At 33.5% G+C, this 15,199-nt stretch overlaps 5 protein-coding genes across 7 annotated transcripts; 2 read left to right on the top strand and 3 right to left on the bottom strand.

Annotated features, from left to right (window-relative positions):
• Positions 1-122: 122 nt before the first annotated feature.
• Positions 123-5,073, top strand: LOC105144925 (uncharacterized). The gene has a single exon (XM_011054191.2). It carries the CDS (start codon positions 997-999, stop codon positions 3,280-3,282), a length of 2,286 nt encoding a protein of 761 aa, XP_011052493.1. The 5' UTR covers positions 123-996; the 3' UTR covers positions 3,283-5,073.
• Positions 5,074-5,293: 220 nt separating this feature from the next.
• On the bottom strand, positions 5,294-9,112 carry LOC105144916 (ATP-binding cassette sub-family B member 10, mitochondrial). Of its 2 annotated transcripts, XM_087416758.1 has the most exons (4): positions 8,264-9,111; positions 7,559-8,101; positions 5,897-7,005; positions 5,294-5,768 (listed from the first exon to the last, which is right to left on the bottom strand). In XM_087416758.1, exons 2-4 carry the CDS (start codon positions 7,872-7,874, stop codon positions 5,508-5,510), a joined length of 1,686 nt encoding a protein of 561 aa, XP_087272884.1. In that variant the 5' UTR covers positions 7,875-8,101; positions 8,264-9,111; the 3' UTR covers positions 5,294-5,507. The 2 variants fall into 2 exon arrangements, with proteins under 2 accessions (XP_087272884.1, XP_087272883.1); XM_087416757.1 differs by having other exon boundaries at positions 7,559-9,112.
• Positions 9,113-9,908: 796 nt separating this feature from the next.
• eIF3f1 (eukaryotic translation initiation factor 3 subunit f1) lies at positions 9,909-11,918 on the top strand. Its single transcript, XM_011054170.2, has 5 exons — positions 9,909-10,132; positions 10,260-10,429; positions 10,506-10,688; positions 11,166-11,387; positions 11,491-11,918. Exons 1-5 carry the CDS (start codon positions 10,024-10,026, stop codon positions 11,662-11,664), a joined length of 858 nt encoding a protein of 285 aa, XP_011052472.1. The 5' UTR covers positions 9,909-10,023; the 3' UTR covers positions 11,665-11,918.
• Positions 11,785-13,547, bottom strand: Arp10 (Actin-related protein 10). The gene is made up of 5 exons (XM_011054142.2): positions 13,331-13,547; positions 13,093-13,245; positions 12,733-13,017; positions 12,382-12,658; positions 11,785-12,292 (listed from the first exon to the last, which is right to left on the bottom strand). The coding sequence occupies exons 1-5, from the start codon at positions 13,408-13,410 to the stop codon at positions 11,960-11,962; spliced, it is 1,128 nt and encodes a 375-aa protein (XP_011052444.1). The 5' UTR covers positions 13,411-13,547; the 3' UTR covers positions 11,785-11,959.
• Positions 13,410-15,134, bottom strand: LOC105144903 (uncharacterized). 2 transcript variants are annotated; one of them, XM_087416777.1, is made up of 3 exons: positions 14,422-15,134; positions 14,019-14,210; positions 13,410-13,720 (listed from the first exon to the last, which is right to left on the bottom strand). In XM_087416777.1, exons 1-3 carry the CDS (start codon positions 14,663-14,665, stop codon positions 13,710-13,712), a joined length of 447 nt encoding a protein of 148 aa, XP_087272903.1. In that variant the 5' UTR covers positions 14,666-15,134; the 3' UTR covers positions 13,410-13,709. The 2 variants fall into 2 exon arrangements, with proteins under 2 accessions (XP_087272903.1, XP_087272902.1); XM_087416776.1 differs by lacking the exon at positions 13,410-13,720 and having other exon boundaries at positions 13,744-14,210.
• Positions 15,135-15,199: the final 65 nt, after the last annotated feature.

Here is a 15,199-nt window from a genome sequence, read left to right as displayed (position 1 = left end):
CTATACGTATACAGAATATGGACGTTCTTAACGTTAGGCACTTTAAGTTAGGCACATTTATGTTATTACAGTAATTTATATTCTGTACTACATTACATTTAATGAATTGGTATACTCATGCAATAAATTGAAGAAGCGAAACGAATATAGTTTATTTTTACTTCAATTTATTGCACCGTATGCACTAATTCAAAGAATTTTTCGATAAAGAACAAGCCTTTTTGTGGGAAGGATTTATAAATTGATCAATTTTTTTGTTTTGCATTGGCTTCATTATCATGGTATTTCAGTTTAATGGGTTAAATTAATGAGGAAATCGATGTCGAAATATCGTAATGCTGATTACAGCGATTGCGCGACAGAATAATCAACGTTTTCATTTGAACAAAGTTGAAACGGAATGAGAACGAATTGGACAAAATTCGGGACAAAATGATGTATCCAAAAAGATGAATTTACATAATTGTAAATATACATAAAGAAATTCAATTATGGATTTAATATTAAAAAGAATCTTTTGTATTCTACGATTCAACTAATTTTCTGCAATTACACATTTCCGTGTGAAGATGGATTTTAATGTACAGATTTTTTTTAGAAATACAAACTTTCCTTTTTTTTTTAGATACTTTTGTCTTAAAAGAAACTTACTTTTCGTTAGAAATGTATAATATATGTATAATATATTTATTTTAATATATATTGGAATTATACAATATTTGAAAACAAAATAGTTCTCGAGATGTCGCTTGGAAATTTGCGACGCTCATCAGTTGGTAACCCTGCTGTTCTCCCTCCTCGTCGCCGCTCTCATTGTTGCTGTTTTGTGGCCGGTGTGTTTGCTAGTTTACATTTTTGGTTGTTTCCCTTGCGCGGAGTATTCCTTCTGAGATTCCTGGGATTTTTACGCGACTCATCTTGTTGACAAACAATCGAGATAATTGAGAGAAAACGTAGAAGATTCGTCGGTGGTGGTAGTTGGCGGCGGCGGAGACGATGGAAAATCTGGAGGAAGTGTTGCAGGCACTCGACGAGTTCCAGAAGATGCGACCGTCGGTGATCCCGCAGGAGCTCGAGGATTACCTGTGCTGGGTCGCCAAGACGGGCGATCCAGTATACCAGTGGCCGCTGATTAAGACTCTCGTCCGGGAGAAGCTCACCCGCGTGATGACGGACTTTTATGAAAGCTGCCCCACTCTAGAACTCGCGCCCTGTCCGAACGTCGAGCATTTCAATTATGATATAATGAAGAGCAATCTCCTCGAGAGGTTGGAATCGTTCGCGAACGCGCCTTTCACCGTTCAGCGAATATGCGAGCTGCTGACGGCGCCACGTAAGGAGTACAATCGCGTGGATAAGTTCATGCGCGCCATCGAGAAGAACATTCTAGTGGTATCAACACGCGAACCCGGACCCATAACCAGACGTGGCGAAACGGGTGATGGTATGGTTAACGGCTCCGTCGAAGAAGACGCAGCTTCCGTTACACAGCAACCACCACCGCCGTCACCATCGCAGCCCTCCTTGCAGCCTTCTTCACAGACGACTCAGCCGCAACCGGCGCAACCAGTACAACCGACTTCGCAGGACGTGGAGATGGAGTACTGGGAGAAGGATTGTAGCTCTACCGTTACAATTAGCGTACACACCGTCGAGAACGAACAACCGCTTATACACAGTAGTGTCATACCAGCGTCTGATTCTACCCTGACCAAGAATCTATTTGCTGAAGAAACTGCGCGAGAGAAGATCGAACAAGTTACCTCTAGAACGGATATCTCGGCGACCAATTATATCACCACAGTCTCAGACTTCTCCACTATATCGAATTTAAATTTACAGCCACATGAATCAGTACCAGAAGCCATAGCAACTGCTGTTCCTGTGGTACAGAGTCTACCGACAGTCGGAGCAGTCTCTGAGGACTCCATGGTTCCAAGCACTGATATAGCAGTGGCGATTATGAACGAGGACACCAATTCTCAACCTAATTTAGACATGGAGAGTGAGGAGATTGAGGCAAGCACAGTAACAGCAAGTACCACGACATCTACGACGACGACTACAACCACAAGTACTACTACGGCAACAACAACAACGACAGCAACGTCAACGACACCGGTATCAACGACGGCAACAACAACGGTGACCGTGGTAGCTACAGTGATACCGTTAACGACGGATACCACGCGGAAGCTGCAAGCTGCTTTCCAAGCAAAACGCTTCGAATCTGGTGATAACAAGTCTGTGGACAAATCCAATGAGAAAACCATGGATTCGTCGAAGTTAGGTAACGTGGAGGAAAAGATTGGACAGTCCTTGAAAGACGAAGAAACAACTAAATCGAGTCCCGAGCATATAGATCCTAATGAGATGCCTCATGATGAAAGTAGATTAACTGAAAGTTTATTACAGACCGATGTTGAGATGAAATCTGACACTTTGACGGATGATACTGAAAGTGTTGAAGAAAGAGCTCGCGATAAACCGAAGGAAGAGGAATCGTCAATCCTTGAGGACTTGGATGAGGAAAACTTGCATATCACGAGCAACCAGAATACAAATGCGACGACACTCGTCGAGTCACAGTCCATGGAAAAAGATAGCACTGTCTCATCCAGTGAGTGTGTGAGCGCAGTCATCGTGTCTAGTACCGAAACGTACAAAACAGAAAAATCCGAGATACATTCTAAAGAAGAGTCTGAAACAATTTCTTCCACAGAGTGTTTCGCACGTGATCAATCTATTAGCCAAAAAACAGAGAGTGTAGAAGAGACGGATAAAGTCCTAAAAGCTATTCCTACAACAGCATCTTCCAGCAGCAACACTAATGGACAAGAAGAGCAAGAGTCCGATGATTTAAACAACGATAATTTAAACATTATGGAAATTTCCAACGATAAGATGGTTCTTGTCGAGTCTATGACGTCGGATCCAATAAGCAGCGTAGAAAAATCTAAAGAAGCAACATCTGTAATTGAAAAACTCGATCCTGTCTCACCTACTGTCGAAACAATAGAAAGCTCCGATAATGTCAGTTGTCGATCTCCAAAGGACGACAAGTTAACAGGCGATCAAGATGACAATTTAGCAAATTCACAAAGTAATAAAGCAACAGCAGACATCACGATAAAAGGGAACCAATCTTCTGTAATAGAGAGTATAGCATGTAGAAAGGAATCGGAGGAATTAATGGAAATCGACGACGAAGAATCATTATCGACATTTCAACAGGATGAACCTATGGAGCAGGAAGCAATGGAGGAGCTGCCGAAAAGTTAATCTTGACTTATCTAATTGGCATGTTTCTCCTTCCTTTTGTTTAATTTTTGATATCTATTCCTAAGATAGATGTCGGAATATGAATCAATTCGTAAATATCTTTGCACATGAACAAGATGTTTACGACATACACTTTTGTGGACTAACTTTTTATAAATTAAATTTTTTAATAAAAAAGATGATAGTATTTCATTTATAGTAACAATAATTTCTTTTGTAGTTCTGTATATTAAAAAATATAAAATTTTTTTAAATTTATTGTAATTTTTGAACGGCTCAATTATAAACGACCGGAAAATCACTACAAACAACTACAAACAATTCCACTATGATTCTGAATCAAGATATGTCAATAATTTTTTTTTACTTTAAAGTCGAGTGAGTCATTTTTTTCAAAAAAATTTTAATATTTTTTAATGTATGGAACTACAAGCAAAATTATTGTTATTATAAACAACTACAAACGAAATACTAACATTTTTTAATTGAAAAATTTAATTTATAAAAAATCGAATGCCAGATTCTCACAAAGATGAGACATGCTTGTGAACGCGATAAATATATATAATTTTCATAATCGGTAATTATTATGAGAATCATGAGAGATTTAAATTGTGAGCAAACGTTAGGTAATGCTCAATGAAAATTCTTTATCATCTTAACTTAAATATTAATTGCTGCTTTATTTATTTCGGATTTATCATTAGACTGAATAAGTTCCGATATTTACTTATAAAGAGATCTATCGAAATGAATTTTCTATAACTCTTGGAGGGAAAAAGAACACTGCCTACTCCTAAAAAGAATTGTAATACTGTAAAACCGCTTGTATAGAAGTCAAATTTGGTAAACATTTCAATACAGATTTATACAAATACCACGGATATCTGCTTAGAATAAGGTTGTGCCTATAACTATTGTGTATATTGCATATTGGACAAGTAACCTAATGAATAAATTTTTAAATAATGATGATAATATGAGTACATATTCGCGTAACATTTTCACAATCGAGGTGAATGAAACAGTTTCATTCGTAATCACAGCCTTATACTAAGTTCTGATTAAATCTGGAGACATATATGCCAAAGGAACCAATTAATTCCGAGAATACGTTCGAGATCAATCATAAATATGTTCCTTACGAAACTTTTTTTACAATATATAGCAGCATTTGAAGACACGAAAACACTATTATTTCGAGCTGTTTATTAAAACTGCTTATTCGAGATCAATTATATTTTGAATGTATCGTTTATTAGTTTCTACTATCATTATAGTAGGCAAGTAATTCCTTTTGTTACAACTGCTTGCTATGTATAAAAGAGAAAAAGACTCTCTAGTAGAGCAAGCTATGTTCTGTGAGCTTATGGCTAGCTCTTTGTGATCAGACATTAGCATGCTGGTTTCTTCAGTTTCCTATATTTTGACAGAACGTTCAAATTCAATCTATATGGTTATATATATATATGGTTATATAATAAATCTGAGTGAAAAAAATCTTAAAGCGGCCCATTGCAAACCAATAAAATTGACCTTATTAAAATCGAGCCACAAATTAGGACCCATTAGCATTATGTCGAATCGCTTACTGTTATATGTATTTGCACAAAATGTTCTCAAGCGGATTCGATACGGTTCTACTGAAACGTTATTAGAATATTGTAGGAATGGGATATTAATTTAAGAATTAATATAGATTAATAACACATAATATACGAATGTGGATATCTAAAAAAATAGCTGTATATTATTTTATAAAAAAAATATATAAAAATGAGAGATTGTCAATTTTCTATCTTTTATTCGTAGTTGTGTATGTACCTGACCTTATTAAAAGAAAAATATTTTAAAAGAAGTAGGAAATAATACAGGTATGAACGATCGGAGAGTATTGTATTCTCGCCACAATGTAATAATTATACCTCGCTGTGTCTGTGCAACTATTTTCGTGAATGATATGTTACGTATCTTTCTATAACATTCAGCAATAAATATATAGCACTAGATATAATATTTCATTCTTCTATTTTTTATTCCAATTAGATAATACATATTCCTATCAAGAAATGTACCAATAATGTGCGGAACTTTTTACATAATTTTGGATATTTAAAAGATAGAATAAATATACATATGTATATACATATAATACATTAACCATAAAAACAGCGTTATAATGAAACAGTAAATTATTGTTATATTTAACGATTTGTTCTGTACATCTATGCGAATGTTTGATGTTTCACTAATTTTTTGAAAAGGCCATGCTTCAGATTCATTAATTCGACGTAAGTGCCGGTTTCCGCCACTTGTCCTCCATCAAGTACCACGATTTTATCAGCGTTCTTTATTGTACTAAGTCTGTGGGCAATTGTTATCACTGTCCTTCCACGGATTGCACGTTCTACAGCTTCTTGAACGAAATATTCACTTTCTGCATCTAAGGCACTGGTCGCTTCATCCAATATTAAAATTTTTGGTTTCTATAGACAACAAATGACGTATTATATATATATATATATATATATATATATATATATATATATATATATGTATATATATATATTTGCTAATTATTTTAATAATCACGAACGTTTAAGTAACGATTTACCTTTATTAATGCTCTGGCAATAGCAACTCTTTGACGTTGTCCACCACTAAGGGCAATACCCCTTTCCCCGACTATTGTGTCTAATCTATCAGTCATTTTTTCTGCAAACTGCAATACATGCGCCTGTCTTGCAGCCTCTTCTACATCAAAATCTGTCGCAGATTCCATTCCATACAATATATTATCCCTTATTGAGCAACTGAAAAGAATTGGCTCCTGAGATACAATGCTGATCTGAGACTTCAACCACGCGGAATCAAGCAGACGAAGGTTGTGATTATCCAAAAGTATCAACCCTTTTGTAGGATCGTACAATCTTAGTAAAAGTGACGCGACGGTAGATTTACCGGAACCCGAGGAACCAACAATAGCCGTCATAGAACATTTCTCTATGTTTAAATTAAAACCTTTCAACACGGGCATTTTTTCTCGCGTTGGATATGCGAAAAAAACATTTTGGAACGTCACATTGCCTGATAATTCTTTTCCTAAAATTTGCCCGCCTTGAATGGGAATAAGCGGTTGTCGATCGATTAACTCAAACAGACGAGCATTAGCACCTAGAGCTTTATTTAACTCGCTATATGCCTTAGATAATCCATTGAGAGAGATACCCACGTAACCGGCATATAATAAAAAGGCGCTTAAACTTCCAATTGTTATATCGGCATTTGATACCATAAATATTCCATTGTAAAGAACTGAAAGAGCAATAATGTTCCCAGAGAGACCGGTCATACCGAAAAACATTCCTCTATATAAACTCTCCTTGTAACATAGTTTTAGAACGTCTTGTAATTTAGCGCTATATCTGTCAATCTCGCGTTTTTCTTGCGCGAACGCCTTGACAGTTCTTATATTGCCGATTCTTTCCTCCGCAGTTGCATTGACCACTGCAATACTGCTTTGAAGATCCTTAGACACTTTTTTCAAAACACGTCCCCAAATAGCGCCAAAAACTGCGACAGGTGGTACTATAGCCAAACCGAGTAAAGCTAATGATGGTGATACGTAAAACATCATGGATACTCCTGTTATAGCCATAATAGCGGAGCGCAAACCATCTGATACATTGGACGTCACGGCAGAGCTAATAAGTTGTGTATCTCCTGAAGAAAAAATATAATAAAATCAAAAAAGATTTTAATGCATGGTATTCAATCATTCGCATTACTACACTTGATTAGTACATATTTAAAAACTGCTACATATAATAAATTCAATCACTTGCATTAGATTAATGCATACTAAAAACTGCTGCATGAAATTAATAAATTAAATTAAAAATACATAAATATATATGTATTATTTCATTGTCAAAAATAATTATATTATATTACTGTATGTAGATATTTTATATAAAACAGCCGTTTTAATGTGCACTAATTCAATGTACTGCAAGTGAATTCATCAACAGAAAATATTTAAATGTAGTAATATAATGTAATCAACTTTGATAATGAAATAATACATCTTGTTAAATAATACATTATTAAATAATATGACAGTATATTTAATAATTTAAAATATTTATGTATGCTTTCACACTTAACTTTGCTAATTTCATATATGACTGTTTTTAGTATGCACTAATCTAGCAATGCAAGAAATCGAATTTGTTATTAAGAGTATATATATCCAACTAAAAGGAATAAAACATACCGCTCAATCTCCCGACTAATTCTCCCGTACTTTCTCTATCAAACATCGCAGTTTCCTGCTGAAGGATAGCAGCATACGCCTGTTTCCTGAGAGACTGTGTGATTCGGTGTCCTGCCGTGGACATTAGGTAAACTCTGCCAAAATTGCTCACACCGCCTATGAGAAAAACTACAAAGAGAGCAAGTGTTAGCTGATTAAGATTTTCTTTCATGCCAGTTTTTTCCACGGTATTGACAACATCTATCACTTTGCCAAAGCAGAACGGGACTGCCATCGTTACGCTGGACGACACGAGCAATAAGGCAATGGCCTTCATTAGGGTCCACTTCTCGGGGGCGGCCAGTAAAATTAAAGTCCTCAACTCCGAGCGTTTCTTCGCCTTAACTGCGTGTATTACAGGCACAGACGTGTCGGACCTGATAGCATTGGTCGAGCAGTGTCTCAATCCGATAAATACACGGCCTTTCCTTGAAAATCTGGTGGTCTGCCTTGTCAGGCAGGAGCCAAACAGGTACTTCTGTGATCCGCCAATTCCACAGCATCCTAGTTTTCGTAGGACACTAGGATTAGTTAACAATTTCCAAAGAATCGTCATATTATGTGCGGTCTAATTATCGCAATGTGCAACATGCGAAAATTCAATGAAAAACAGAATAAGTGCCAGCCTTGTAAGGATTAGCCGATTAGCTTTTGCTCTGAGCTAACCTGTTTAGCTAACCTAAACAATGTTCAAAGTTTCATTGAAATATTGTAATCATATGCAATAAGCATACTTTGGACGAGTATAATTAACATTACAGAAGACAGTCTAATGGTATTACATTTGATTCCTGATTATTTTTTTGATTGATCAAATTGCAATAATTTTTAGCTGTACACTTCTCGTACGTGCAAATTACAACAGATTCATCGATGAATCATACAATATTTAGGATTTTTTTTTAATCTTCTTTTTTATTCAAGTCAAGAGGAAACGAACAGAATTTTTAAGTAAGCTTCGTCATTTTTTAAAATTACTTATATATTATTGTTATTATATTGCTGTTTCCTCGTTTATTATCAATTATTCAGTAAGTGTTGAATAGTGTTGAATTTCCATGAACACCATAGTGAAAGAAAATTTCTGTTTGAATTGATTGCACTTTTTACACAGCATTATCAATTATTCAGCAAATGTTGAATAGTGTCGAATTTATATTTATTATTCAGCAAAAGTTGAATAGTGTCGAATTTGAACCATGGACAATAGCATGGTGGAAGCGTGGAAGAAAACGTCTCTGTTTCGCGTTCATTGCACTTTTTACATTCAGCATTTTCACTTTCTTTTTCTTCAACGCCGGAATATATATTTATTTCGTTTTAAGTATAAAAATTTTGAAGATTTTAAACAATGCGAATAAATCTAAAGAGGCAGTAAGGACCAATAGGTTTAGATTCATATATTGCTTAAGATTTCCAAAAATATTTGCACGTAAAACGAGATAAATATATATTTGGGCGTTGAAGAGATAGAAAGCGAAGATACTGAGTACAAAAAGTGGAAGCAACAGATATATTGAAATCTATTTTGTTATTCTATTTTTTGTAAACAATTAATTTGACGGAAGTAAATATATTGACTGTGTTTTCCATAATTTTATGAATTTATTTTCTATATTTTAAATTAAAAATATTACATTGTAAGGAAGGGCGACTTTTATTAATTTTAATCAATTTAATCGATGTTTAAATATTATTAAACAATAGTCTAATGTTCTATGTTTTAATTATTAACATGGATATATAATATGCAGAATATATAATATATTAATTCTATAATAATATGAATATTATATTATAAAATTTATTTTATTGTTTAATACGTGGATCAATAAAAAATTAGAGACAACAAGAATTTTAGTTGGAAATGTTCAATATTTTGAATTAATTGACTGATTAATTTAGTAATTAAATTGTAATATAATTTTGTGACATGAACAAAATAAATAATTTTTTTAATAATAGTGAAAAAAATATTAGATCAAGAAAAACGTATTTATGTAATCAGAATTTTTATTCTTACAACGATTTAGCTCGCATTACGTAATAACCATTGTTAAGTAATTAATAATTATTATTAAATAATTAATATTTAATTTGTAGATAAACAGAGAAAAATATAGTTCGATTTATTGTTTGCTCTTTTTGTAGTCAGTATCTTCGTTTTGTTTTCTCTTCAATATAATTATCTTATATTAGCTTAAATATTGTATATTTATCTCATTAAAGAGCAAAAATTTTAGGGAATTTAAAGCAATGCGAAAAGCTCTCATTCCGCCATATTGATTTTCAGTTCTTCAGATTCAGTTGGCGATCATGCGAAAGTATCGATTGTCAGAGAACGGGGACAACCTTCACTTCGATTCGCTCTGATCAAACTTCAGAGTTTGGAACACGTTTCTTTCTGATTCTTCCTTATCGAAAACATGGCGCTTAACCTTACTGTCAAAGTGCATCCCGTAGTTTTATTTCAAATCGTAGATGCATATGAACGACGAAAAGCGGAATCGTTGCGCGTTATCGGCACCTTACTGGGTAACGTATTGTGCGATAATTTTAATATCTGTCTAGATCGACCTAGAACTCCTATCGTGACTGCATCTGCCACTGGAGAGTCGTGATTTCGCCGACTTTCGACGACATGTGTCATTCGTTATTCCAGGTACTGCGGAGAAGGGGATCGTCGAGGTGACCAATTGTTTTTGCGTACCGCATAAGGAATCCGAGAGCCAGGTAGAAGCTGATCTCACCTATGGTATGGATCTGTATGACTTGAATCATCGTGTCAATGCGCAAGAGAATATCGTCGGTTGGTGGGCTACCGGCAACGAGGTTTCTTAGCTTTTGATTTCACTTTCTTCTTATATGTTCCTCTCGATAATGTACAACTAAATGAAATGTGTCGCAGGTCACCACACATTCGTCTGTCATTCACGAATATTATGTGCGAGAATGCAATAATCCAGTGCACTTGACTGTTGATACTACATTGACAAATACAACGAGAATGGCGATCAAAGCTTATGTTTGTGTTCCATTGGGTGTACCTAATGGCAAGCAGGGTTCCATGTTCACTCCAGTTAAAGTTCAGGTTTGTCGGAATATTAATTCTTAATATATATAATTTGATTATTCAAATATATGTTTTACGTATTTCTTTTCTTTGAGAACTAAGATTTAGCTAAATAATGATCTTTATTTTTTTCTCTTTTTATAAAAAGATATCTGCAATAAATTTATATCATAGAGATAAATATAAAAAAATTGTTCTTTTCAGCCAAAGGTGCAAGACTTGCTTCTTGCAACTTACAATTAATTTGTTCGCGTTGTTTAAAATCTCCAAAAATTTTTTCACTTAAAACAAGATAAATATGCATTTCAGCGTTGAAAAAAAAGATTCTGAGTGCAAAAAGGTACAAGCAATGCGAGCAGACCTTTCTCTCCAACATGGAGAAAAAAAGAAAAGAAAACAATAACTTGCAAGAAGTTTAATTGAAAAGAACAAACTTAAGGACAATCTATCTTTATATAAAGATTATTTTTAATATTGTAAAATCTTTCTGTATAGATTACATGCTATGAGCCAGAAGTAGTAGGATTGCAGTTGTGTTCAAAGACTCAATTGCCATCTCACATACAAGCATCCGGAATGAAATCTAGTGGAGGGATAGAACCCATGATGGATCTTGCGCAAGTCTCAGAGGCTTGCTCTAAACTTTCTTTAATGTTAGAACAAGTACTGGCATATGTTGATGATGTTCTAGCAGGGAAACAACTACCAGATAATCAAGTAAATATAAACGGACGTAAATATAGATGGACGTAAAATGTTTTTTATCTGTAAAATACTTGCTATTATTTAATTAATATATACGATTATTCTGTTATTTCAGGTAGGCAGAGCTCTTTTGGATATGGTACATTCCGTGCCAAAAATGACGAGCGACCAATTTGACGAAATGTTTAATAGTAACGTTAAGGATCTTCTGATGGTTGTTGCGTTATCTCAGTTGATAAAAACGCAGCTGCAGCTTAACGAAAAACTTACTCTGCTTACAACTCTATGATTGAAAGTATTTGATTCTTCACGCTGTATAAACAATGCAGAAAAAAATCAATAATAGTCCACTCTCTCTCCGATATATTTTGATTATTTTTAATACTATCTATCAATTGGGAAAACAGTATTTTGTGAAAATGTAATTATAATTAATGAATTATAAAAAGTACATCATTAAATGATACAATTATATGTACAATATGCATTTTATAAATAATTACAATTATAACATGTAATAAATATACATAATGATTTACTTAATTTTTATAGATTACTTCGTTAAATCTTACTGATTAATTTATTTATATTTCATAAGAAGTTTCATCCTTTTGATTATCTATAAGATTGGACCAATCGGGAACTCGATTTGTTTTTAAATACACATCTTTTGTCAAACATCGTAATGGTAAATCTGTCGTACTAAAAATAGCACCGCCTAACCATGCTGTGTAATTTGGCTTACTAGGTGCTGTATGGAATTTGAACGATTCCACTTTCAATTTAGTTTTATACAGATCGCTTTCAATTAAGGCCAACAATTCCGACTTCAGGCGACTCGCGAAGCCTTTTGTCATAGTTGTTCCTCCGACTAGTATTATATTTTTAGCCAATATCCGCCTTGTATCCAATGGGCACTGATTTAAAATTAATAATTTAACGTTAGAAACATGGATTTTATATAACAATCTTGGAGAATTTATTGTATAAAGCAGATTAACTTTACCTTAACGATAGCGTCGAGTATCATAGTGGACAAAGAAAGATTATCATTATCTCTTTCCCATAACACCTCAAATGCTTTTTCTCTAATTTCTCCAGGTATCACAATTCTTTTAATACCAGGATATGTAACGTCAGGAGGTGGAGTCAAAGCATTTTCGGTTCCTAGCTTTGCAGATCTTTCTAGCGTAGTTACAAAACATGTTCTCACTTTAATATCTTCCACTATATTTTCTGATAAATCTAGGTCACTTGTATCTCGAAAGTATTTTTTTAAATTCCTATAAATCGTGAGAAGAATATAAATACCTGTTAAGTAAACCTCAATACAAAAAAATGGAAAAACATAACTCACTCATGTATAATTTGTCCGCCTAAAGGTAATGCTTGCCAGGCTTTAAGTATCGGTATTCCTTCAAAGATCGGAATCAGAGTTGCTTCCTGATATCCAACATCTAATACCAAAGCCGTATCAATACCGAGAGTGCTAATTGTTGCTAAATGACTCGGCAGAAACAGTACAGAACCAATTTCGAAATGTCTGAACATTACTTTCGCAAGGGTATCTCTGAATGATGTCACTGCCAATGGAGACTCCAAAAGTAATATCCTTGCATCTTTTGGGCTTATCACAACATACCTATATCACAGGAGTCACATTAGATAAAAATTTTAGGACAAACTTTAATAAATACAAAACAACTTATAATTTTACTTAAAAAACAATAAATGGAGAAAGTCTACAAGTAGTTGATATAGATCCTCGGCGTCTCTATAATCAATAATTCTGCGTATCTTCTTTGATTCCGAACATCTCACTTCTGTTCGAATAATACCACGTGGAGAGACTTCTCCAGCATAGCCAAATCTATGTTGAAACAAACATATTTAACATATAAATCCAATCAAATTGTAAAGGCTGGAAGAATCATTTTCCTTTTCACAATACTTACTTTGTATAGGCGCTACCTATATCAAACACTACCATTTGCTTATCTGAGATATATCTCACGCCTTCGTATCCGCGAAGCATTTTTCTTTATTATTTTGTTTGCTCGCGTGTTTCTCGAATTTTTAATATTCACAAATCGTTTGACAGATGAACAGCTGAAAATGCCATAACCAAGGTATAAAGACAAGAGCACAGTAAATTACTGGTATGGTCAACGCGATGTTGCAAACGCTTTGAAGCGTTTTTTAATTGGTCAGTTTGCAAAATTCTTTCTTCTAATTGGTCCATCCATCCTTCAAAGCATTTGTAGCGAGACTTTGATCACAGCCTACATACAGTAGCGACAGTACGAGCAAACGAAGGATTCAGTTTTGTTCTGCTCATACGTTGGCTGTAAAACCAAGAATATGGCGGACTGTCATAGCCAATAATAAGGAGATCAAACTCGAGGTCTAAGGAGCTCCGCAAAATAAAAGGAACAGCGAACAGAGAATAAAAAATATATCTATTATTATTTATTATTATTTATTATTATTTATTACTGTATGCAACAATATAATCGTTGGAACACAAAAGCCTTTTCTGCTTTATTAATTTCCAATTATATTTTTTAAATTTTTCATCGAATGGCAATGGATCTGTTGTACGATTATTCCCTTGTGCGGGTCCAATAACAAAAATTAAATTACCTTTGTAATTTTCCATATAATTACAGAATGCTATACAGTTATTAAAGTAGCAAAATAACATCGCATATCGTTTTGGTACTTGAAAATTTACCGATTTATTTTCAACAAAGATAATATTTTTTAAAAATTGTGGTGGAGAATATTTGCTATGCCACCAAGAACTATCCAATTCTATACCCACAACGTCCAATCCTTGAAAAATATAATAATGAGCAATTGTATTAGCAAAGAGATACATATGTGTATATATATATATATATGTGTGTGTGTGTGTGTGTGTGTGTGTGTGTGTGTGTGTGTGTGTGTGTATGTATGTATGTATGTATAATATGTATATATATATATATATATATATATATATATATATATATATATATATACCAAAATTATTTTAAAGATTTACCTGAACATTTTTGTAATAACCACTCTAATAATCCACAACCACAACCAATACTTGCAATTCCAGTTAAATTATACTTTCGTATAATATCATTTATCCAATATAAATCATTTATATCGGGAAATATCCATGATAATCTACTAGATTTAAGATTGTCACTCGCAGAAGATAAAGCAGCAACCTCTTCCCACTTTTGAGCATTATATAATGAAATAATATTTTTGTCAATATCATCACTATTCATCATCTTTAGATTTCTTTTTATATGTATTACAAATAATATTAACAATTCACTATTTTTCACTAATTTACTAAGATTTAAAAAACAAAATTTTCGCAGAATATTTAAAACAAAATATTGTTATTATTCAACAGATTAATGAATGAGAGAGAAAGGGTTCACATCCGTGAACTTGGGTTATGTAATTTTTCCAATAATAGAGTAACTCTTTCCTATATATAATATACAGTATAATTAAACATATATAGGGTGTATTTTAAAAAGCGCCCACTCAATCATAACGCTCTTCACTGATCAAAAACTCTATAAATGAATCATTTTGCAATTTTCGCATTTTTTTTTTAGTTGTACTCTATAAATAGAATTTCTATTTATGTTATGTTATAAGAAAATTTATAATATATGTAAGCTTGTATCTATTCAGAATGTGCTTTTATCGATATATATAATTATATATAATTATACATAATTATATATAAAGTATGTTCTTTTATATCAATTATGTAAGATTTATATTTTATTGTATATAATCATATGTAT

Source organism: Acromyrmex echinatior, chromosome 2, assembly GCF_024713525.1.
Source record: "Acromyrmex echinatior isolate Ae372 chromosome 2, ASM2471352v2, whole genome shotgun sequence".
NCBI lineage: Eukaryota > Metazoa > Arthropoda > Insecta > Hymenoptera > Formicidae > Acromyrmex > Acromyrmex echinatior.
This window is presented reverse-complemented; position numbering and strand designations above follow the sequence as displayed.

Coding starts and splice junctions, on each gene's coding strand:
- LOC105144916 (XM_087416757.1), bottom strand. CDS start 8,153: ATGACGATTCTTTGGAAATTGTTAACTAATCCTAGTGTCCTACGAAAA. Junction 7,006..7,558: donor ATTAGTCGGGAGATTGAGCG/GTATGTTTTATT, acceptor TTTTTTCTTCAG/GAGATACACAACTTATTAGC. Junction 5,769..5,896: donor TTGCCAGAGCATTAATAAAG/GTAAATCGTTAC, acceptor TGTTGTCTATAG/AAACCAAAAATTTTAATATT.
- eIF3f1 (XM_011054170.2), top strand. CDS start 10,024: ATGGCGCTTAACCTTACTGTCAAAGTGCATCCCGTAGTTTTATTTCAA. Junction 10,430..10,505: donor GGTGGGCTACCGGCAACGAG/GTTTCTTAGCTT, acceptor AATGTGTCGCAG/GTCACCACACATTCGTCTGT. Junction 10,689..11,165: donor TCACTCCAGTTAAAGTTCAG/GTTTGTCGGAAT, acceptor CTTTCTGTATAG/ATTACATGCTATGAGCCAGA.
- LOC105144903 (XM_087416776.1), bottom strand. CDS start 14,665: ATGATGAATAGTGATGATATTGACAAAAATATTATTTCATTATATAAT. Junction 14,211..14,421: donor GTTATTACAAAAATGTTCAG/GTAAATCTTTAA, acceptor ATATTTTTCAAG/GATTGGACGTTGTGGGTATA.
- LOC105144925 (XM_011054191.2), top strand. CDS start 997: ATGGAAAATCTGGAGGAAGTGTTGCAGGCACTCGACGAGTTCCAGAAG.
- Arp10 (XM_011054142.2), bottom strand. CDS start 13,410: ATGCTTCGCGGATACGAAGGCGTGAGATATATCTCAGATAAGCAAATG. Junction 13,018..13,092: donor CTCCATTTATTGTTTTTTAA/GTAAAATTATAA, acceptor CCTGTGATATAG/GTATGTTGTGATAAGCCCAA. Junction 12,293..12,381: donor TACTCGACGCTATCGTTAAG/GTAAAGTTAATC, acceptor ATTTTAAATCAG/TGCCCATTGGATACAAGGCG.